The 22,684-nt window shown below is 48.1% G+C and overlaps 1 protein-coding gene and 1 long non-coding RNA gene across 2 annotated transcripts in view; one reads left to right on the top strand and one right to left on the bottom strand.

Moving 5' to 3' along the window:
* The window catches only part of LOC308470678, a 283,172-nt gene that overhangs the window by 36,507 nt on the left and 223,981 nt on the right, over window positions 1-22,684 (top strand). The gene's annotated exons all lie outside the window — the stretch shown is intronic.
* The window catches only part of NID2 (nidogen 2), a 75,317-nt gene continuing 52,865 nt past the window's right edge, over window positions 233-22,684 (bottom strand). Inside the window, exons 12-21 of the mRNA XM_081007259.1 lie at window positions 20,739-20,858; window positions 18,434-18,664; window positions 16,596-16,817; window positions 15,033-15,202; window positions 8,561-8,690; window positions 6,966-7,137; window positions 3,895-4,052; window positions 2,564-2,687; window positions 1,996-2,108; window positions 233-1,019 (exon numbers count right to left, since the gene is read on the bottom strand). Coding sequence (XP_080863385.1) covers window positions 1,009-1,019; window positions 1,996-2,108; window positions 2,564-2,687; window positions 3,895-4,052; window positions 6,966-7,137; window positions 8,561-8,690; window positions 15,033-15,202; window positions 16,596-16,817; window positions 18,434-18,664; window positions 20,739-20,858 — 1,451 coding nt within the window. The 3' untranslated portion in view covers window positions 233-1,008. The remainder of the gene's footprint in view (window positions 1,020-1,995; window positions 2,109-2,563; window positions 2,688-3,894; window positions 4,053-6,965; window positions 7,138-8,560; window positions 8,691-15,032; window positions 15,203-16,595; window positions 16,818-18,433; window positions 18,665-20,738; window positions 20,859-22,684) is intronic.

The following is a 22,684-nucleotide window of genomic DNA, read 5'->3' as shown; positions in this document are numbered from 1 at the left end:
GGCTGCCAAGGACAACAGGAGCTGCTGCAGTCCCTCCACTTCGAGGGAGTGTGCTCAGAGAGCGTATTGCATGGGATAAGTGATGCTCCGAACTTCCAAGGCCCCCACCTCAAATGTGGAGTGTTCCTTTTACACACACACACACACACACACACACACACACCGCACTTCATTGTGCTGTGAGCAGAAGTTCCCGGTAGTCGTGTCAAAAACAAAAAGCCTTGAAACTGCCTTAGAAAATTTATTATTTTTATTATTATTAAATTCATGGAGTAGCCTAGAAAAGACCAGAAGTTTCAGTCAGGTGTTGGCACATACACCTCACTTGCGCAGAGCCCTGGGGGGGTGGGGAGGGTAGATTTGAGCCAGTTCATTCTAGCATATTCTCATATAAATACTAAAAACAGTCAGAAGAGGCGAGAGGCGGACGTGGGCATTGGATTTTGCAAAATACCCTTTGCATGGCTCCTAAACTACTTCCACCTTTCTCATACAACCAGAGCTTTTTTAAAAAACAACATGGACTTCTTAAGGCACTTTTGCAGAAGCCATTCCCGTACATACAGATAGAGTCCCTATACAGATTGCTGCCACGCCACCCGTTTAAAAGCAGAGAGTCTCTTGTGTTTTCTAATAAAATAACAATAGAGTAAGGATAAATGTATATGTTCATAATTATTATTTTTTTCCAAAGTTGCTCCCATCAGCAAAGGGGTATAGCACCATTTCATGTTGGCAATACATAAAAAAAAAGTTTTCATTTAAAAAAAAAATACAGTAGTAAAAAGATTTGAGGTATAACTTAAAAAATACTGGATAATTTTGCTCTAAGTTAAACCGCTTAATTCCCTTCAGTACATATTGCTGGTTGTCTTCATGTAGTTGGGAGAGGGGTCTTTTGCACTCTGTACAATAATATCTTCTCAGTGGGAGTCTCCTTCCAGCTGCCACAATGGAACTCTTTCCCCCCACTCCCCGGCCCTTTCTTCTGCCCCAAGTACCAGTAGCTTATTTTCTTCCTGCAAAAAGAGAAGCAGCAAGGGTTAATTTGAAGGAAGACAGTTCTTAAGGTAAAGAAGATGCAAATTCCTTCCTGTCCCTCCCAGCTGTGTGTGTGTGGAGTTCATAGGTGGTGATATGCCTCTCTGATGGCCAAAAAACCATCTTTTCTTCCGAATAAAAAGACATAAGTTAACGCACTTCTGAGGAGGCCAGAAGGTTCTGCGAAAAACATCCTGCCCTTGCAGGGTTTTTATAACTTGTTGCAAGGCCCCAGTTTTGGCACCGTTTTAGTTTTTAGCTGGATCTTCCTTTTCACTCACTGCCCAGTCAGGAATCCTATCGATGTCCTGAGTTCACAGCACATTTCTGCTAGGAATCCCACAGTGCAGATCTGCTAGGAATTAATCAGATGTAGAGGACGTGGGTGGTGCTGTGGGTTAAACCACAGAGCCTAGGATTTGCCAATCAGAAGGTCGGCGGTTCTAATTCCCGCCACAGGGTGAGCTCCCGTTGCTCGGTCCCTGCTCCTGCCAACCTAGCAGTTTGAAAGCACACCTGTGCAAGTAGATAAATAGGTACCACTCTGGCAGGAAGGTAAACAGCGTTTCCGTGCGCTGCTCTGGTTCGCCAGAAGCGGCTTAGTCATGCTGGCCACATGGCCCGGAAGCTGTACGCCGGCTCCCTCGGCCAATAAAGCAAGATGAGCGCCGCAAAACCAGAGTCTGTCACGACTGGACGTAATGGTCAGGGGTCCCTTTACCATTTTAGAGGTAAATTGCCCTCAGTCCCGATAGACAGACAGAGACAAGAATTCTGCAGGGATGTTTCATTTGCCATGGCTGTTTCCTGTTCTACTGCACTGTGATGTCAGCAGCAAGTATAGTTTTGCAACAGCCCTGAGAAAAATCACTAAAAAGAAGAAGAATTTTCCCAGGGAGCAGAAAATGCTTGTGGTTAAGCAACATACATTTCTGGCAAAACCCCAGATCTTACCTCCTGGGCAGTATGGGTGAACGGCTGTTATTCCATAGAGATGTGTTCGCTGTTCTGGAAGATATTCACCTGTAAAAGCACCACTGTCTTTGTTCACAGCTATGACGCCATCCCTGAGCAGAAAATTGGGGAGGGAAAATGGTTTTCATCCAGGGCAACATCATTCCTTCAAGAGCAGTGGCTAGCTGGCCTATGCCAAAGTGTGAAAATTCAACAGATTAAGAGGCACAATGATGAAAAATGACGCCAGCTAATGCAAGACTCCTTTAAAATGTTGTGAGTGGTCGGTGTTAAGTCTGACCCCCTCAACTGGCCCAGGTTCCCCAAACACCAGCGGGTGAGCCATTTTTTGAGGCCTGATTCTACAGTTCTTCCCAAGACACTTTTCCTGTGCAATGCAGGAGACGACAAACTCCCGTGTAGTGACTTTTTCACATCTGGAATGGTTGGGCCAAGTGTGTGGGTACCTTCATAGTGCGAGAAGAACATCAACCCAAACTTGCAGGTCACTTAAGTTGGAATCAGCTTTATGTTGAAAAAGGCTTTTCTCCCAGCCTTTGGGACCTACCTTCTCCAGTCCGTGTGGTAGAAGTGATTGGCATAGCTCACGATGCTGAAGGGATAGTTGAGGTGGTTCTGGATGACGCGACGCCCCGTCCCGTTAGGCAGTGCGCATTCCAGCTTCTTGGTTCCTTTTTCCAAACCAAAAAGAGGGAGAGTTAAATTGGGGGCATTCTCTTCCTTGCTCAGGTCCATAATTGCAAATCCCGTATTAGCCTGAATATAAGCCGCACTTTTTTCGGAATGTAAAAAGTGAAAGTGCGGCTTATATTCGCGACCTTACAGTATGCAGCCAGGAGCGCAGGGCAAACAGCGCCAGGAGCGTGGCAAACCGGTGCCCGCCCTGCGCGTAGCCCCCTGTCCTCTTCCCCCAAGGCTGGGAAGGGAGAGAGCAAGGAAGGGGAAACACGCACCACGTCTCTCCCCCCCCCCCCCCGCCACCAGTATGCAGCCAGGAGCAGCGAGGAATGAAGTGGCTTATATTCGGGTATTTTGTCTTTTCCCCCACCTCCAATTTTAAAGCTGCAGCTTATATTTGGGTGCGGCTTATATTCGGGCCAATACGGTAGATGATTCGGGTTGCAGAATTGGGCTGACCTTAAGTGAAGGACTGACTTGGGCATCCCTTTTTGGGGGGGGGCACATTGTGAGTGGAGCATTAGCCTAAAAAGACGATCTGTGGGCAGGAAACACCAGAATGCTTATGGGAAGGGGAGGGAGGTGTCTTTAGTTAGGTGATCTGTAACAGGAGAGAAGCGTTCCTGAAATACCATTTTCCTAACGCCTGCACATCACCTTTGTGTGTCCCGGGTTATGGTCTGAAGCAGGCTTCCTCAACCTCGGCCCTCCAGATGTTTTTGGCCTACAACTCCCATGATCCCTAGCTAGCAGGACCAGTGGTCAGGGATGCTGGGAATTGTAGTCTCAAAACATCTGGAGGGCCGAGGTTGAGGAAAGCTGGTCTGAAGGTTCACAAAGCCACCACCTTGCTGAGCTAAGCAGCTCCAGGTCTGGTCAATGTTTTGAGTGGGTTAGCGCCTGGACGCAATCTGGCTTCCATAATGGAGGGAAATGGGGTATAAATGCAAGGGAATAAAATAAATAAAATACGCAGCACAGTCAGATCCTTTCTGGTTTTTAAGAGCACACTCTCAACCTTTATAGTCAAGGTTTATACACACAGGTTTCAAGGAAATAAATGAGGTTCTGTATGCAGGCAACCCAATTACGTTAACATTAAGTGCAGCCCTGAATGTGGTTGATCTTGACTGTTGGGTCCTTAAAAGCCCGATTGTGATTCCTGACCCCCTCCATTTCTCTCCGTGAAATGCCCCTTACCTGCATCTGCCCAGCAAATCAGTTTGGAGAAGGGGTCGAAGGTCAAGCCGTTGGGCAGCCCAATGTCTTGGTTGACCAAAATCCGCCTGTGTTCCCCAGTCACAGTGGACGTCTCGATTTTGGGCGCTTCGCGGTTCCAGTCCGTCCAGTACAGATTCCTGGAGGGAGATGCCAAGAGCAACTACGGTTGGCTGTGCATCAAAGTGGTTACACAAACAAGGTGAGACCCGAGATTCGTGTGCTGGCTACTCCCATTATTTCGGGAAGTTCCTTCATCACCTCTTCCCAGGTAGGGGTCAGCAGCTGTCATGGACATGAAACAGGCACACACATACCAGAACCAAACCTACACTGTAATTATTTTATTGGCTTCAACAGAAAAGCTTCTTCCACAAATTACAATGAAGTTTCCTGCATTGCAGGGGGGTTGGGCTGAATGACCTCTGGCGGTCCCTTCCAACTCTGTTTCTATGACTCTGTGAGTGCCTGGGAAAGCTTCTGTGAGCACCTCTTGCACTTGAGGAATTCCTGAGATCTACACCACTGGCTGACTCCCTTTGAGCTTTTGGAAAGAAGGCAAAAATGCTTTTTGTTGTTGTGTTGCCAAACCTCTGGGGATTAATACCTGCTGGTTAGAGTGCTGGTCTTGGCATCTGACTTTTGTTTTGCTTTTTTACAGTTGTAACAGAAAAAGGGGGGAAACAAATAACGACGGGAACATTTTTTTTAAGGTAAAAAAAGGTAAAGTTAAAGGACCCTGGGACGGTTAAGTCCAGTCAAAGGTGACTCTGGGGTTGCGGCGCTCATCTCGCTTTTCAGGCCGAGGGAGCCGGCATTTTCCACAGACAGCTTTCCAGGTCGTGTGGCCAGCAGGACTAAACCGCTTCTGGCGCAACAGGAGACTGTGTGACGGAAACCAGAGTGCACGGAAACGCTGTTTACCTTCCCTCCACAGCGGTATCTATTTCTCTACTTGCACTGGTGTGCTTTCAAACTGCTAGGTTGGCAGGAGCTGGGACAGAGCAATGGGAGTTCAGTGGGTGGTGCTGTGGTCTAAACCACCGAGCCTCTTGGGCTTGCTGATGAGAAGGTGGGTGGTTTGAATCTTGCTAATATAAGCAGTCTGAATAGGCATCAGAGTGAAACTGACAGTGCTGGAGCTGCTATAGCTAAGGGACGAAACACTGAAAAGCCCCCTGGCTGGATCTCTCCTCTGCCTGTAGCCTCGGCTCTCCAATTGCAAGTAAGATGGGGATAATGACAATACAGTGGTGCCCCGCAAGACGAATGCCTCGCAAGACGGAAAACCCGCTAGACGAAAGGGTTTTCCGTTTTGGAGGTGCTTCGCAAAACGAATTTCCTATGGGCTTGCTTCGCAAGACAAAAATGTCTTGCGAGTTCCTGCGGGGTTTTTTTCCTCCCCCCCCCCTTTTCCCCAAGCCGCTAAGCCGCTTAACAGCTGATCCGTTAAGCCACTAAGCCGCTTATCAGCTGATCCGCTAAGCCGCTTAACAGCTGATCCGTTAAGCCACTAAGCCGCTTATCAGCTGATCCGCTAAGCCGCTTAACAGCTGATCCGTTAAGCCACTAAGCCGCTTATCAGCTGATCCGCTAAGCCCGCTAAGCCGCTAATAGCGCTAATCCCCTAAACCGCTAATGGGCTTGCTTCGCAAGGCAAAAAAAACCGCAAGACGAAGAGACTCGTGGAACGGATTCTTTTCGTCTTGCGAGGCACCACTGTACTGGTCCACCCTACAGGGTTGTGAACGGGTAATAAAATAATGAGATTGCCCTTCAAAATTATTACCTGTACAACCCTGTGCATGTGTGCTCAGTGATGATGTGGCGCAATGGGCCAATGTGTCTGGCTGTTACCCAGAAGTCATTCAAACCCACCCAGGGACAGCTGTGGACAGGATTCCTGCATTGCAGCGGGTTGGACTAGACTCTCGAGGTCCCTTCCAACTCTATGATTCTATGATAGAGAGGTTGCTCCATCTCCTTGTTTACTTTCCCTTTTCTTTTTACTTTTTTAAAATTGAAGATGTACTGTATTTTTCCATGTATAAGACGCCCTCATGTATAAAACGGCCCATATTTTTTTAACCCCAAATTACGAAATTAAGTTGTTTAGCTTTTTGGGGTGGGTGGGGAAGGTCACTTCCGCCAATCGCTCACCTGCCTGCTCACCACTGCCGATCGCTTGGCACAGCCACTGCCGATCGCATACCTCGCCGCAGCTGCCAATCGTCTGCCCGCTTGCCACCACCAATAGCCCACCTGCCCACTTTCCGCAGCTGCCAGTTGCCTGCCCGCCTCGCCACAGCCAGTCGCCAGCAGGCCTTGCCACAGCCACCAATCACCCGTCCAATCGCCACTGCCAATCTCCTGCTTGCTACTGCCATTCATCGCACGTCCCCCCTCTGCATTCACTATCTGTGTATAAGGTAAAAGGTAAAGGGACCCCTGACCATTAGGTCCAGTCGCGGACGACTCTGGGGTTGCAGCGCTCATCTCACTTTACTGGCCAAGGGAGCCTGCATACAGCTTCCGGGTCATGTAGCCAGCATGACTAAGCCGCTTCTGGCGAACCAGAGCAGCGCACGGAAACGCTGTTTACCTTCCTGCCAGAGCGGTACCTATTTATCTACTTGCACAGGTGTGCTTTCAAACTGCTAGGTTGGCAGGAGCAGGGACCGAGCGATGGGAGCTCACCCCGTCACGGGGATTCGAACCGCCGACCTTCTGATTGGCAAGTCCTAGGCTATGTGGTTTAGACCACAGCGCCACCCGCGTCCCTATCCGTGTATAAGACGACACCCAATTTTTGCCTATTTTTTTTAGCAAAAAGCATCGTCCTATACACGGAAAAATATGGTAAGTTCAGCGTTGTTACTCTCAAATAAGTAGGTATAAAATTGCAGCCTAAAACCCGCACAAACCCTGGTTCATTCGCGTTGTTTTGCAATCGATGCAAAGACGGCAGAAGGAGATGCTCTTCAGACTGTGTCATTGTCACAGAACGACTTCAGAAATTTCCCTTCTGCTTCTCTGTGGGGCCTGCCACTCACCCGTGAATGGGATCCACCGCGATGGCACGAGGGTTGACGAGGTCTGTGGCGAAGAGGACGCGGCGCTCTGTGCCGTCCAGCCGGGCACTCTCAATTTTGTCCAAGCCGCTGTCTGTCCAAAACATGGTCCTTCGGAGGTGGTCGATGGCGAGGCCTTCTGGACTCATCAGCCCTGAGGGAGGAGAAGTCCAGAAAAAGACTTTGATGGAGGCTCAAGGATTCCCTGACCTCGAAGTTTTAAGAAAGGGGTACAGCCTGCATGTTCCCTGCTATTCTGTTCATCATGCCACTTCCAGGTTTCTGGGAAGTGAGAAAACCAATAAAAAGCATTATGCACAAGAGCGGTTTGCACAATCCAATAAGGAATTGCGCAATGCAATTCAAAACAGTCACAATTAGAAGAGTTTGGATTTGATATCCCGCTTTATCACTACCCGAATGAGTCTCATAGTAGCTAACAATCTCCTTTCCCTTCCTGCCCCACAACAAACACTCTGAGGTGAGTGGGGCTGAGAGACTTCAGAGAAGTGTGACTGGCCCAAGGTCACCCAGCAGCTGCATGTAGAGGAGCGAGGAAGCGAACCCAGTTCACCAGATTATCATTAATTGCACATTTATTCAACATCCAGTTAAGACTGTTCAGCTTAGCTAATTCAACAAAACTGATGATCCAGCCTTACCAGATTTCCGAAGCCCGATAGTCTGGCACACCTCGAAGTCCTCCCTGCCTCTTGGTGCCCCTCAATGAACATTTCAGAAATGCAGCCTGGCATTTACAAAGCACACCTCCAACTGCTGCAAAATACCTATTCTGCCCAACCCACCCACCTGCCCTGGGCATTGCATGTGATAGGTGCGTCCTGCACTTAACCTGCTTCCTCCAGAACAATCCCTGGAGATTTGCAGACTCCTTCGGAGCAAAAATCTGCCAAGTTTCCCTTTTAGGGGAAGTTTCCTGACTTTGCAAATATGAGCAGGGGTGGGGGCGGTATTTCACAACCTCCAACGTGGACTGGGAACCCAGAGGAAGCGAGCCACATACCCGATTCAAGTTTGTCTTTCATGGCAGGAGTTTCGAAAAGTCAAATGAAAAAAGGAACACTCATAAGGTAAAACTACATTTCCATTCAAGTTATCAGTAGCAACAGCAATATAATTTAATTTTTAAAAAAAAAAATCTATTTAAATCACTTTATATTAAATTTTCCACGACGTACTGCTTAAAAAGGGTGGTGCTGTGGTCTAAACCAAAGAGCCTAGGACTTGCAGATCAGAAGGTCGGCGGTTCAAATCCCCGCGACGGGATGAGCTCCTGTTGCTCGGTCCCTGCTCCTGCCAACCTAGCAGTTCGAAAGCACCTCAAAGTGCAAGTAGATAAATAGGTACCGCTCCGGCGGGAAGGTAAACGGCATTTCCGTGCGCTGCTCTGGTCTGCCAGAAGCAGTTTAGTCATGACCCGGAAGCTGTACGCCAGCTCCCTCGGCCAATAAAGCGAGATGAGCGCCGCAACCCCAGTGTCGGTCACGACTGGACCTAATGGTCAGGGGTCCCTTTACCTTTACCTTACTGCTTAAAGAACAAGAAATTTCACATACCCGATTGGATAATCGTCTCTGGTTCTGCCCCTTGTTCCAGACTCGCCCGGCTTATGGTCCTTCCAGCAACATCCGTCCAGTACATCATCTTCTCCCTGCAGTCATAGTCAATCCCCACCACGATGGAACCCTAGAGGGGACATATACACACAGAGGAACAGCCAGACATTGAGGCAAGGCTATTATCAGCTTCCAAGAAATCCAATAAATCCGGTCGCTATTTCCTGCTTCTGGCACTTACAAGGAACCACCTGCTTGCTAGATGAGTTGTCAATAACTGACTGCACTGGTTTAATTTAGCAGCCAATGCGAAAAACCCTGAATATGAACACTCTTCAGAAACTGGGTTTTGCCCCTCAAGTCCTTCTAAGTCTGGGCTTGGGCCAAGCAAAAGCAATAGTTAGGCAAAGAATTATAGACACCGAGCGACAACAGGGCTGCTTAAGGCGCCCTGACTACAAAATTGTAGAAATCGAGAGAGATATAGCTGCACCAGCAGCATCTCTCTTTTTTCTTGTATCCAAAAATGCAAGAAGGGCTTTCACACTTGCCAGAAGCTCGGCTCCACCCTCGCCGGTCTTGGAAGGATCCTTTAAAAAAGTCCCATATGACCAGAGAATTTGCGCCTGTCCATTGGGGGATATAGGAAGCCCTGAACACATATTTTTTAGATGTCCCTTTGTAGAGAAACCATTGACCCCCTGCCGGTGAGGCTTGCTGACCTCCCGGTAAGGCAAAAATTTGATCTTCTCCTGTTAGGCAAAGACCACAAGACGACCCGGATTGTCGCCAGATTCTGCGCACAGATCTGTAGGCGCAGACCACCCCCCGATTCATTCTAGTTTGTTAAGAAAATTCCCAAACCCGGATCCATGGGCGACGTTGGATCATTTCTCTAAGGTAGTCTATTTTAAAGTTTTTATGTGTTTATATGCTTATTGCACTTTTAAAAATCCGTTGTTGTATATTGTTTTAAATGTTTGTTTTGCTATTGGGATTGTAGTTCCATTTGTGTTCCTCAAGCTGGTCTCTGACCGTAATAAATTTCATGCACCCTGAATATGTATTTCAACTGGGCATTCAACAGATTCAGGTGTTTGCCTCAGACATAAGAAGAGGCTGCTGGATCAGGCCAGTAGCCCACCTAGTCCAGCCTTTTGGAAACCAACACGCAGGACCTGAGTACAAGAGCCTCCTGTGGATTCCAGCAACGGGGATTCAGAATCATCTCTGCCTCCAACTGCAGAGGAAGAGCAGAGGGCTAGTAGCCGTGATAGTCCTCTCCCCCATGAATTTGCCTTGTGGGAGGGAGTTCCACAGTTTAACTCTGCGCTATGTGAAGGATGACTTCCTTTTATCTGTCCTGAATAATAATAATAATAATAATAATAATAATAATAATAATACAGTGGTACCTCAGGTTACAGACTCCGCTAACCCAGAAATATTACCTCAGGTTAAGAACGTTGCTTCAGGATGAGAACAGAAATTGTGCTCTGGCGGCGCAGTGGCAGTGGGAGACCCCATTAACTAAAGTGGTACTTCAGGTTAAGAACAGTTTCAGGTTAAGAACTGACCTCAGGAACAAATTAAGTACTTAACCCAAGGTACCACTGTAATAATAATAATTTATTATTTATACCCCGCCCATCTGGCTGGGTTTCCCCAGCCACTCTGGGTGGCTTCCTACAAAGTATTAAAATACAGTAGTCTGTTAAACATTAAAAGCTTCCCTAAACAGGGCTGCCTTCAGATGTCTTCTATAAATCTGGTAGTTGTTTTTCTCTTTGACATCTGGTGGGAGGGTGTCCCACAGGGCGGGCGCCACTACCGAGAAGGCCCTCTTCCTGGTTCCCTGTAACTTGGCTTCTCACAGGGAGGGAACCACCAGAAGGCCCTCAGCGCTGGACCTCAGTGTCCGGGCAGAATGATGGGGGTGGAGACACTCCTTCAGGTCTACTGGACCGAGGCCGTTTAGGGCTGTAGAGGTCAGCACCAACACTTTGAATTGTGCTCGGAAACGTACTGGGAGCCAATGTAGGTCTTTCAAGACGGGTGTTATGTGGTCTCGGCGGCCGCTCCCAGTCGCCAGTCTAGCTGCCGCGTTCTGGATTAGTTGCAGTTTCCGGGTCACCTTCAAAGGTAGCCCCACGTAGAGCGCATTGCAGTAGTCCAAGCGGGAGATAACCAGAGCATGCACCTACATTCTTCCTACATTCAGCTTCATTACATGTCTGCAAGTTCTCGCATTATGAGAGATGGGGGGGGGGGCTTTTCTCTATCCACCTTCGTGCATGATTTTATGAACTTTGGCCCAAAGCTTCTGAATGTCACTAATGCATGATAAATGCACTTGCTTAATTATTTTTGGATAGCCTGTGTCTGTCCGCTCCCTGCTGCGTTTTGTTTGTTTGGGGGCAGGGGGGAGCACCCTGGAAAGAGCCCTGCCACAGGATCAGGCCAGTGACTCTTCTAATCCAGCGTCCCGATCCCACAGTGCCCAACCAGATGCTCCAATCATAGCTGTCAACTTTTCCCTTTTCTCGTGAGGAATCCTATTCAGAATAAGGGAATTTCCCTTTAAAAAAGGGGAAACGTCGACAGCTATGGCCCCAATGGAGCACTTTGGGTATCCTTTCTCAGGCGCCAAAATGTCCTGGCTCGGCCCTGCAAATAACTCCAAAAATATCAGCACCTTTTACCAATCAATTCCGTGTATTCTGTCCTCCCTCAACACACACATACACAGTTTCTTTGTTAACTTTCTGTTTGAGAGCAAGAAAAGTGTTTAAATGAGTCCACGATCTCCAGAGAGCTGCATCTTCGGGAAAAATTTTGCTCAACTGGTGATATTCTTCCCTGCGGAAACACTGGAGGTCCTGCTCTCTCTCTCTCTCTGCCTGTTTTAATTTTCTGCGAATTTGCTCGATTCCCCACTGGGCTGGGGTTTTGTTTTATTTCACGTTTAAGTGCTCTCTCTCTGACCATGAAGAGGTGGTCTGGAGGACAGCGGCCTTTCGGTGAAAACAAACCACCCCCCCATAGCTTCCTGGAAGCTTTGTTTGCCAACACTTCTTGGCTGGGAGCTCCTTAAAAATCTGGGCAAATAATATTAACCGTTTGAGAGGAATAGTCTCTGAGTGGGATTCTTCAGAGCAGTATTTAAAGGCACAGGAAGGTTTGTGGAAGGAAGGGGAAATGGATCCCAGACCTTTTCCCATGGTGGGACCAGAACCCAATTTTGAACGCTGTGTGTCAGTGAGACAACTTTCACTGTGAAATCTCTCTGTCTCTATTTTCTTCATTTTAACAGCTTTCAAGGGCATGTACTCAAAAAGGGTTTAAGTTGTGAAACATATTGGGGGGTGTTGCAGGAATTTATGTATAGGTTGGGGGGTTGCCCCTCCAGCAGATATCATGTGCATGCAGCCCACTACCAAAACCAGCACAATCGCTTTTGTGACTTTTGTGATTTGTCCCCACAAACACTTCATCACAGTTTCTTCCTATCTATTCAAAGGGCCTCTGCTGCACGATACCAAATGTAAGCATTCACTGATAAATGTATCTATGTACTGGCTCACTGGGAAAACTTCAGAAATTCATATAGACGTGTGAGCTCAGCTACTCAGCAGCCCCTCTGCCCGAGTGATATTGCCTGGCATCCTGATACCTGAGGGCCAGACAGGTAGCCATTCCAGAAATAACAAACCCAGATGAAGACAAAAGGGTGGGAAATAGGGAAATGTAAATATCTTTTTTGTTCCACTTGATGGGTGTTTGGTGGAGGGCAAGGGGAACCATGGGGCAGGGTCCAGGATGCTCAGATTACTGCCACCAGACCTCCCCTTTCATGATGTAACCATGATGTATTAGTGATGTAGTTTGGGGTGTGTGTGTGTAACATGGGGATCAGCAGCTAATAAAAGTTTGGGCTCTCTTTTGTTCGGGGCTTCCATCTTGTTCCACCTTGTGGCAGGTGGGAGTCCTGTCGCGACAGTCTTCAATAAAGACCAAGCCTACTGGCTGCTGTTTTGCTCTGGTATTCCTGTCTGGTGTCCTTGTTTTTTGTCCGAGGGAGCCTTCAGATTTCTCCGTTAACAGGGGGGATAAAAGATATGAGGCATAGCTAGGCGCCTTAGGCTTCCTGTTAATGATGTCTCCAAGATATCTGAAATATCAGGGTACAATCCCACTAGAGTTGGCATATAGTGTGATAAGCTGATATATCACAAAAGTTGTTGAGGGTTTTGGGGGTTTTTGGCAAAGTTTTGCCCAAAGGTGTTGAGCTTTTTTGGCAAAATTGCAAAAATTAATAATAAAGTTTTGGAGCTATTTTTAAGGTAAATTGTCAGGAGACTGCTGACATGGCTTGCCATATATCCAGATCCAGATTTTCTCGGGCATTTTTTGGCAATTTCCGCCCGGATGCTGCTTCCAACTGCAGTATTCTAGATATGTCTGGGAAATTCCAGACTTTTGGCACCCCTAGTATTTTAGACAACCTCTTTCCATGTCTAAAGACCACGTGGGTTTGTGCATGTTCTGTGTGCAACCACGCAGCATCCTTGCACCCTGCCGTCAACATCTGTGGAGGCGAAAAGGAGTTAGGGCCGTATTGCTAGTGAACTTTGTGGTGTGATGCGGATTTGAACCTGGGCCTTCGACACCATGGTCCAACGTCCTACAGCTAGCTACCCTGATGTGGCTACGTCGCTGCGGACATGAGGCCATTCTGTTTCAAAACATATCTGGCTTCTACAGTGCCGAATTTACATATAAGCTAAACAAGCTAAATGACAAACCTAGACAGCATCTTAAAAAGTAGAGACACCACCTTGCCTTCGAATGTCCGTATTGTAAATCTATGGCTTTCCCAGTAGAGATGTATGGAAGTGAGAGCTGGACCATCAAGAAGGCTGATCGCCGAAGAATTGATGCTTTTGAATTATGGTGCTGGAGGAGACTCTTGAGAGTCCCATGGACTGCAAGAAGATCAAACCTATCCATTCTGAAGGAAATCAGCCCTGAGTGCTCACTGGAAGGACAGATCGTGAAGCTGAGGCTCCAATACTTTGGCCACCTCATGAGAAGAGAAGACTCCCTGGAAAAGACCCTGATGTTGGGAAAGATGGAGGGCACAAGGAGAAGGGGGCGACAGAGGACGAGATGGTGGGACAGTGTTCTCGAAGCCACCAGCATAAGTTTGACCAAACTGCGGGAGGCAGTGGAAGACAGAAGTGCCTGGTGTACTCTGGTCCAGGGGGTCACGAGGAGTCGGACACGACTAAACGACTAAACCACAACAACAAAACAAGCTAAAGCTTAGGGCCCCAGTGTCTTGCAGCCCCCAAAAAAATCTAAAGAGAAAAAACAACTGGATGTACATTTCCAAAATATAAGATAAAAAACAAGTAAAATAAAACCTACATACAGCAACAGTGTTTTGTGTTGTGTAGGCTCCTATGATGTAAGTCATGGGCCCCGCCTGCTAGCCTGTTCCCTCAGATATCACTGGTTTGCTCATTTCTATATACAGTGGTACCTCTGGTTGCGAACGGGATCCGTTGTGGAGGGCCGCCGCGGGACACAACCTGAAAACGCTCAACCTGAAGCAAACGTAACATGAGGTATGACTCTATAAGGTGCCTGAATTCTGCATGGACTGGTTGCATGGCAACATGTGCAAAAGGCTTGAGATACCTATTAGGTCCATCAATTACCATATAGCATATATTCAATACACACAAAAATTTGTTGTTGACAAAGGACAGCTGGACATATAAAGGGCCCCATTACCTTCAGTAGCTTAGGGCCTCATCAAACCTAAATCTGTCCCTGGGCTTCCAACATCATGATACTTCCAAATGCAGCAAGGAGACCCAGGTTCAGATATTATTATTATTATTATTATTATTATTATTATTATTAATTATTATTATTTTATTTTTATTTATACCCCGCCCATCTGGCTGGGTTTCCCCAGCCACTCTGGGCGGCTTCCAACAAAACACTAAAATACAATAACCTATTAAACATTAAAAGCTTCCCTGAACAGGGCTGCCTTCAGATGTCTTCTAAAAGTTTGGTAGTTATTTTTCTCTTTGACATCTGGTGGAAGGGTGTTCCACAGGGCGGGCGCCACCACCGAGAAGGCCCTCTGCCTGGTTCCCTGTAACTTGGCTTCTCGCAGTGAGGGAACCACCAGAAGGCAGATCTGCACTCAGCCGGGAAGTTCATTGACCACAGCATCCTAGATTTTTTCCACCTCAAGAGATGTGGGCGGGAGGTTGGGGAATCCTGCATTGCTGCGCACAGGGTCGGGGTTAGCCTGCCTCTGCTCCCCACATGTGGTCTTTTGACATGGGAAGAGGTGGTCTGAACTGAGGCCTTGCCAGCCCTCCCACCCCCAGAGCCACCCATTCCTCCTTTGCCCCCCACCCACCCTCACCCCCCAGGAAAAATACTTTACATGCAGGGAGAGCAGGGTCTTCGCTGCCTCCTTATGAAGCCTGGTGCCGTTCAGTGGCAGGTAGCCAATTTGCTGGCCCTGGGCGTACAGCAGGAACGTCCCGGCCGAGGGCGGACTGACGTCGGGGCGCGGAGAGGGACGGACAGTCGGAGGGGCGACGCTGGGCAGGCCTGTGGGAGAATCGAAGAGTTGGAAGGGACCCTGAGGATCATCTGGTCAACCCCCTCTAATGCCGGAATACGTAGTTGTCCCATACGGGGATCAAACCTGCAACCTTGGTGTTATCAGCACCGCGCTCTAACCAACTGAGCCACCCAGTTGGAGAGGCAAAAGGTGTTACATGGCTCAGAGATGGTACCCAAAGGACTGTGTGTGTTCTTACTGCCTACCCTACGAGATTGCTTGATGGGTCTTCCCTGCACAGCCCCTGCCCCTTTCTTCCGATTCAGGGTTGGGAGGGTGCAAGAGGGTCTTTTCTATACCAGTCTTACCTGCTACTTTCCCCAGCCTCTTATCTGCTTTTTAAAATTATCACCGGTTATACCCTCTGGAACTCCCCGCCTCTTGACACCTTTTTACTCCTTTTGGCACCTGCTAAAAACGTTTCTGCTTGGACAAGCCTGCCTAGATACTTAGCATGCTGGCGTGTTTTTTATTCTATTGCTCTTTTGAAATTAACGCCGCAACGGTTTTCACTAACATTCTCGCTGTGTCATTCTTTTTTGCAAACGACTTGGCAGTTTTCCGCAATCAAGCGGGATATAAAACTGGTGTGTGTGTAAGTACCGTATTTTTCCGTGTACAGTGGTACCTCGGGTTAAGTACTTAATTCGTTCCGGAGGTCCGTTCTTAACCTGAAACTGCTCTTAACCTGAAGCACCACTTTAACTAATGGGGCCTCCTGCTGCCACCGCCCGATTTCTGTTCTTATCCTGAAGCAAAGTTCTTAACCCAAGGTACTATTTCTCGGTTAGCGGAGTCTGTAACCTGAAGTGTATGTAACCTGAAGCGTATGTAACCCGAGGTACCACTGTATAAGACTAGCTTTCCCCCCTAAAAAATAATGTCAAAAATTAGGGGGCATCTTATACAGTGGTACCTTGGGTTACAGGATGAGAACAGAAATCGTGCTCCGGTGGCGTAGTAGCAGAGGGGAGGCCCAATTAGCTAAAGTGGTGCTTCAGGTTAAGAACAGTTTCAGGTTAAGAACGGACCTCCGGAACAAATTAAGTACGTAGCCAGAGGTACCACTGTACATGGATACATCTCTCCCCACCCCCACAACTTTCTCAAATCTGTGTCCCCGAAAATAGGGGGCGTCTTATAGATGGGGCCATCTTATAGATGGAAAAATATGGTAAGTAAAAAAAAAAAAGTGGCCCCCATAACGTTGACTAGAAGGGAATGTGGACCTTGGCTGGAAAAAAAAGTTCCCCCAGCCTTACAGGATTTCTGTCCTTGGCTCCACCATGCCCATCCCCGTGTCTTCTGCTGCCTGCGTTCTGCCAAACCGCCTCCCCTGAAGGCTTTGCAGAGAATTGCTTCTGACGCCACAGCACTTACACGCGGGGGGAACTCCAGGCTCCGACCTCGTCCCTTGGACCTCGCGCCCATGCTCGTCCACACACCAGCAGTAGCCGCTGTTCCCGTGGCACTGCAAGGGGGTGAATTCGCCCAGGGCGTCGCACTGGGGCACGTACTGGTCGCCCCTCGGGCTGCCCCCGTAGTGCTCTAGAAGGCTCTGCCTCCAGCGCTCACACATGGTCTGCGGCCTCTGGGTGGGCTCTGAAGGACGAACAAAAAAACCAAGAGGGTGCAAATCAGTGTTTCTCAAACTTGGGTCCCTGGCTGTTGTTGGACTACAACTCCCATCATCGCTAGCTAGCAGGACGAGTGGTCAGGGATGATGGGAATCATAGTCCTACAACAGTTGGAGACCCAAGTTTGAGAGATGCTAGTTTTAAGTGACCCACACCAAGGTTTGCAAACCTGGAAAGAAAGAGAAATACTGGAAGGTCAGGTCTTCCCAAAACCCAGACTCCACCCCCATCGCCACTGAAGTCTTGCATTCAAATTCAGCAGATCTTAAACCTGGCAGCACCAAAAACTTAGCAGATATTACAGAATCATGACCCAGCGGTCATTCCTCCTCTGGTCAATACCTACTTTTGTGTTTCTATATTGCAAATCGCCCTGTGATCCCTGGATGAAGGGCAGTCTAGAAATTTAACACGTCACTAATAAATAATAAGAAAAAGAAGTCCTCTGCCCTGCTCACATTTAACTTGGTGGTGTTTCAACCAGGTGTCTCCAAGCTGAAACTGCAAGTTAAATGCTGATGGACGGCTTTCGAAAGCTATATATATATATATATATATATATATATATATATACAGAGGGGGCGCTGTGGGTTAAACCACAGACCCTAGGACTTGCCGATCAGAAGGTCGGCGGTTCGAATCCCCACAACGGGATGAGCTCCCATTGTTCAGTCCCTGCTCCTGCCAACCTAGCAGTTCAAAAGCACATCAAAGGGCAAGTACATAAATAGGTACCGCTCCAGCGGGAAGGTAAACGGCATTTCCGTGCACTGCTCTGGTCCGCCAGAAGCGGTTTAGTCATGACCCAGAAGCTGTACGCCAGCTCCCTCGGCCAATAAAGCGAGATGAGCGCCGCAACCCCAGAGTCGGCCACGACTGGACCTAATGGTCAGGGGTCCCTTTACCTTTACCTTACTGCTTAAAGAACAAGAAAGGTAAACGGCGGGAAGGTAAACGGCATTTCCGTGCGCTGCTCTGGTTCGCCAGAAGCGGCTTAGCCATGCTGGCCACATGACCCGGAAGCTGTACACCGGCTCCCTCGGCCAATAAAGCGAGATGAGCACCGCAACCCCAGAGCCAGTCACGACTGTACCTAATGGTCAGGGGTCCCTTTACCTTTACCTTTATATATAAAATATATCATTCCCAACAATCATATAACATATTTTCTTATCTTATACAACGTTTTGGACTTCCATCAACCACGTCTGAAGATTTTTCAATCTTTATCACTTAATCTACATTTCTTAATTTCCCTATTACTTTTAATTGTCCTTAACCAACAGCCAATCGCCTTCTCAATCCGGCCCAAAGACGGTCCGGGAATCAGCGTGTTTTTACATGAGTAGAATGTATCCTTTTATTTAAAATGCATCTCTGGGCTATTTGTGGAGCATAGGAATTCGCTCTTCTTTCCCCCCCAAAAAATATAGTCCAGCCCCCCACAAGGTCTGAGGGACAGTGGACCAGCCCCCTACTGAAAAAGTTTGCTGACCCCTATCCTAGACCCCCAAAGGAACAGCACCCACCCTTGTTTTCCCCCGATAGTTTAGCATAGCGAAGGGCAGGTGAGGCACTAACCTGGAGCCCTGCAAGTTGGTCGGGAAGTCGACGGCGGCACCCGGCTGCCGGGAATCTCCTTGCCATCTGTATCCATGCACCAGCAATACCCGGTGCTGCTGTGGCATTGCAGTGGCCTGTAGTTCCCCTGGTCATCACACTCGGGTACGTGGGGGGCCCCAGGGAAGGCAGCGCCTCGCTGGCTGGCGTACAGCCGCTCGTGTTCACAGCGGGTCATCCTCTGCACGCCCCCTACCGGCCGGGAGAAAGAATAATAGAATTGTGGAGTCGGAAGGGACCCACGAGGGTCATCTAGTCCAACCCTCTGCAATGCAGGAATCTCAGCTAAAGCATCCAGGACAGATGGCTGCCCAACCTCTGCTTAAAAGCCCGGTGCCTTAGGCTTCCTGTTAATGTTTCCAAGATATCTAAAATATCGGGGTAAAATCCCCCTAGAGTTGGCATATAGTGTGATAAGCTGATATATCACAAAAGTTGTTGAGGGTTTTGTGGTTTTTTGCCAGAGTTTTGCCCAAAGGTGTTGAGCTTTTTTGGCAAAATCGCAAAAAATAAATAAATAATGAAGTTTTGGAGCTATTTTTAAGGTAAATTGTCTGCTGACATGGCTTGCCGTATATCCAGATTTTCCCGGACATTTTTTAGCGATTTCCACCCGGACGCTGCTTCCGACTGCAGTATTCCAGATACCGTATTTTTCGCTCCATAAGACACACCTGACCATAAGACGCACCTAGTTTTTAGAGGGGGGATGCAAGAAAAAAAATACTCTTTAAAGGGAGCGCTGAGAAGAGCCTCCCACCTGCGTTTGCTCCATAAGACACACACACATTTCCCCTTACTTTTTAGGAGGGAAAAGGTGCTTCTTATGGAGCAAAAAATACGGTATGTCCGGGAAAATCCGGCCTATGGCAACCTCTCTCCATGTCTAAAGTCCACATGGGTTTGTGCAGACAAGCCCTGCTCCTGTGTGCAACCGCGCAGCATCCTTGCACCCTGCCGTCAACATCTGTGGAGGCGAAAAGGAGTTAGGACCGTATCGCTAGTGAACTTCGTGGCGTGATGCGGATTTGAACCCGGACCTTCGACACCATGGTCCAACGTCCTACGGCTAGCTACCCTGATGGGGCTATGTCTCTGCGGACATGAGGCCATTCTGTTGCATGAGGAGGATTGGACACAGTCTCAGAGAGGAGCGCTGTCAATGGGTGCTAGCCATGGTGTCTGCACCTCCACAGTTGGGAGGCAGCAATATCAGTGGCTGAAAACACAGGATTGGAGAGGGCTCGAGTTCGAATCTTGCTTGTGGGTTCCCCCACAGGCATCTGATTGGCCGCTGTGGGGAACCAGGCAGAGGGCCTTCTCGGTGGTGGCGCCCTCCCTGTGAAACGCCCTCCCATCAAGGAAATAAACAACTACAGTGGTACTTTGGTTCTCAAACGCCTTGGTACTCATACACCTTGGAACCCAAACACTGCACACTTGGAAGTAATTGTTCCAGTTTGCGAACTGTTTTCGGAAGCTGAACGTGCTCCGCTTTGAGTGTTACGCTGAGCTCTGCCTGTTTTTGCTATTTATTTTGCAATTTTGTTCTTGCAGCTCTTTTTGTTTTGTTTTTGTGACTGCATGGAACCCAGTTCAGCTACTGATTGATTGATTGTGTGACTGCAGTACATTGTTTATTGCTTTCATTTTATGGATCCATGGTCTCGTTAGATAGTAAAATTCATGTTAAATTGCTGTTTTCGGGGTTGTTTTTAAAAGTCCGGAATGGATGAATCCATTTTGCATTCCTTTCTATGGGAAAGCGCACCTTGGTTTTGGAACGCTTTGGTTTTGGAACAGACTTCCGGAACGGATTAAATTTGAGAACCAAGGTATCACTGTATCTGACTTTTAAAAACATCTGAAGGCAACCCTGTTTAGGGAAGTTTTTAAATGTTTGATGTTTTATCATGTTTTTAATATTCTGTTAGGAAACCCAGCCAGATGAGCGGGGTATAAATAGATACATTATTATTATAAATTATTATTACAACAGGCTGCTGGACTGAACGTGCCACTGGCTGATCCAGCAAGCTCTTTTTACCTTCTTATGTTATTTTTGAACCAGGCTAGAAATTGAGGCCCTAACCCTTTCTGACTTCCTCATTTATCCCATGTGCATTGTAGCTCTCAGTCTGGAAACCTGCCTCGGCCAGGACCTCAGGACCTCCAGCCAAGCTCCCCACCGGAAGGGCGCTGGGTGGTTGGGCAGCTGAAACATCACAATCGAGCAGAGCCGGTTCTCCAGCCCCTGAGGCAGTACCTGGAGAGCAGCGGAAGCCGTCGCCTTCGTAGCCAGCGAAACAGCGGCAGGAGAAGGAGCCGGGAGAATTGTAGCAATCGGCTGCCTGGTGGCACCTTCTCTCCGCACATTCGTCCACATCTGTGGAGGAGGAAGAAAAGACTGGGAGTATACAGGGAATAAATAGCCTGGGAAGCAGTTTGGACACAGGGATGTCCCAAGACGTATTGGGGTCCAAGGGAGCAAAATAAGAATTTTCCATCTAACTACTGTTGTCTATGCTCTGGTAACCTCAAGGTTAGATTACTGCAATGCGTTATACGTAGGGCTGCCTCTGAAGACAGTTTGGAAACTTCAGCTGGAGCAGAATCCAGCAGCCAGGTTGCTCACCGGAGCAAGATGGTTTGAGCATATTGCACCGATCCTGGTCCGACTCCACTGGCTACCAATTAGTTTCTGGGCCCAATTCAAAGTGCTGGTTTTGGTTTTTGGACCCCAATACCTCAAGGACCACCTCTTTCCATATGAACCTACCCAGACCCTAAGAGCATCTTCCCAGGCCTTTGTTTGTGTGCCTCCTCCTCAAGAGGTCCAGAGGGTGGCAACACGAGAACGGGGCCTTCTCTGCAGTGGCTCCCCATCTGTGGAAAGCTCTCCCCAGGGAAGTTTGCCTGGCGCCTTCATTGTACACCTTTAGGCGCCAGGCAAAAACGTTCCCTTTTTTGGTTGACCTGATCAACATCCCATACCCTTCAAAATGTGGCTCTTTTGGGGGGGGTATTATTGGGTTGGGACGCGGGTGGTGCTGTGGGTTAAACCACTGAACCTAGGACTTGCTGATCAGAAGGTCGGCGGTTCGAATCCCCGCGATGGGGTGAGCTCCCGTTGCTCGGTCCCTGCTCCTGCCAACCTAGGAATTCGAAAGCACAAAAGTGCAAGTAGATAAATAGGTTCCGCTCCGGTGGGAAGGTAAACGGCATTTCCGTGCGCTGCTCTGGTTCGCCAGAAGCGGCTTAGTCATGCTGGCCACAAGACCCGGAAGCTGTACGCCGGCTCCCTCGGCCAATAAAGCGAGATGAGTGCCACAACCCCAGAGTCGGCCACAACTGGACCTAATGGTCAGGGGTCCCTTTACCTTTATTATTGGGTTAGTGCTTTGGGGGGGGGGGTAAATAGTCAGTATATAAATTTTACACATGCTTGAGAAGGCAGGTGTTCCCTTCCTGGGAGTTTGGCGTCAGAAGCAAAGGCGAAAGAAATATCTTGAGCCCCTAAAATCTCCAGAGCCGAAAAGCCACTAAGCCCTGCTCTGATGTGGCTGGAGGCTCCTCAAAAGACCTCTGTGACAAATGCTCTCTTGTTCCAAAAGTGGTACAGGGGGGAAACTGGCTCAAAGTTTCAAACGTCAAGTCCGAGAGGCAATAATGGACTCTCAAACTAATATTATTTAGAAGGTAGTAAGTGATGGTGAGTTAGAGTAGGGAAAGAGAGAAAGAGAGAGAGAGAGAGAGAGAGGCATCATTTTTAAAGCACATCCCCTTCAGACTGATAGGAAAAGGAACAGGTTTTTAGACCATTTTCACACACAAGAGAAAAAACGCAGGATGCACTCTTCACAAACGCCGTGGCCATGAACTTTTAGGGCTCTGCCTTCAGTTTAATCACTTGAGAGCTTCTATCTCCAACTAAATATATAAATAAGCAAAACCTCAATGTGTTATTTTGGGGCAAATTCTTGCAGGAAGGGAGTCATCGTCATTTTTACAAATCTGAGATACTTTGCAAGAATATGTTTAAATGGAATTGTGTTGAAATCATCGATTTCCTAATCATTCGAGGTCGTAATTCTAATCTCAAGTGTGATTGCTGTTCCAGTTCTGCGCCATCTGTGACATTTTATTTTGTTCATTGGTTCATTTCATTTGTTTGTATACTCCTGTGTCACAGTGAGTATATCAAAGTGGTTT

Source organism: Podarcis pityusensis, assembly GCF_964106645.2.
Source record: "Podarcis pityusensis genome assembly, chromosome: 1".
NCBI classification, from domain to species: domain Eukaryota; kingdom Metazoa; phylum Chordata; class Lepidosauria; order Squamata; family Lacertidae; genus Podarcis; species Podarcis pityusensis.
Note: the sequence above shows the minus strand (reverse complement) of the source record. Positions and strands in the feature narration are given on the sequence as shown.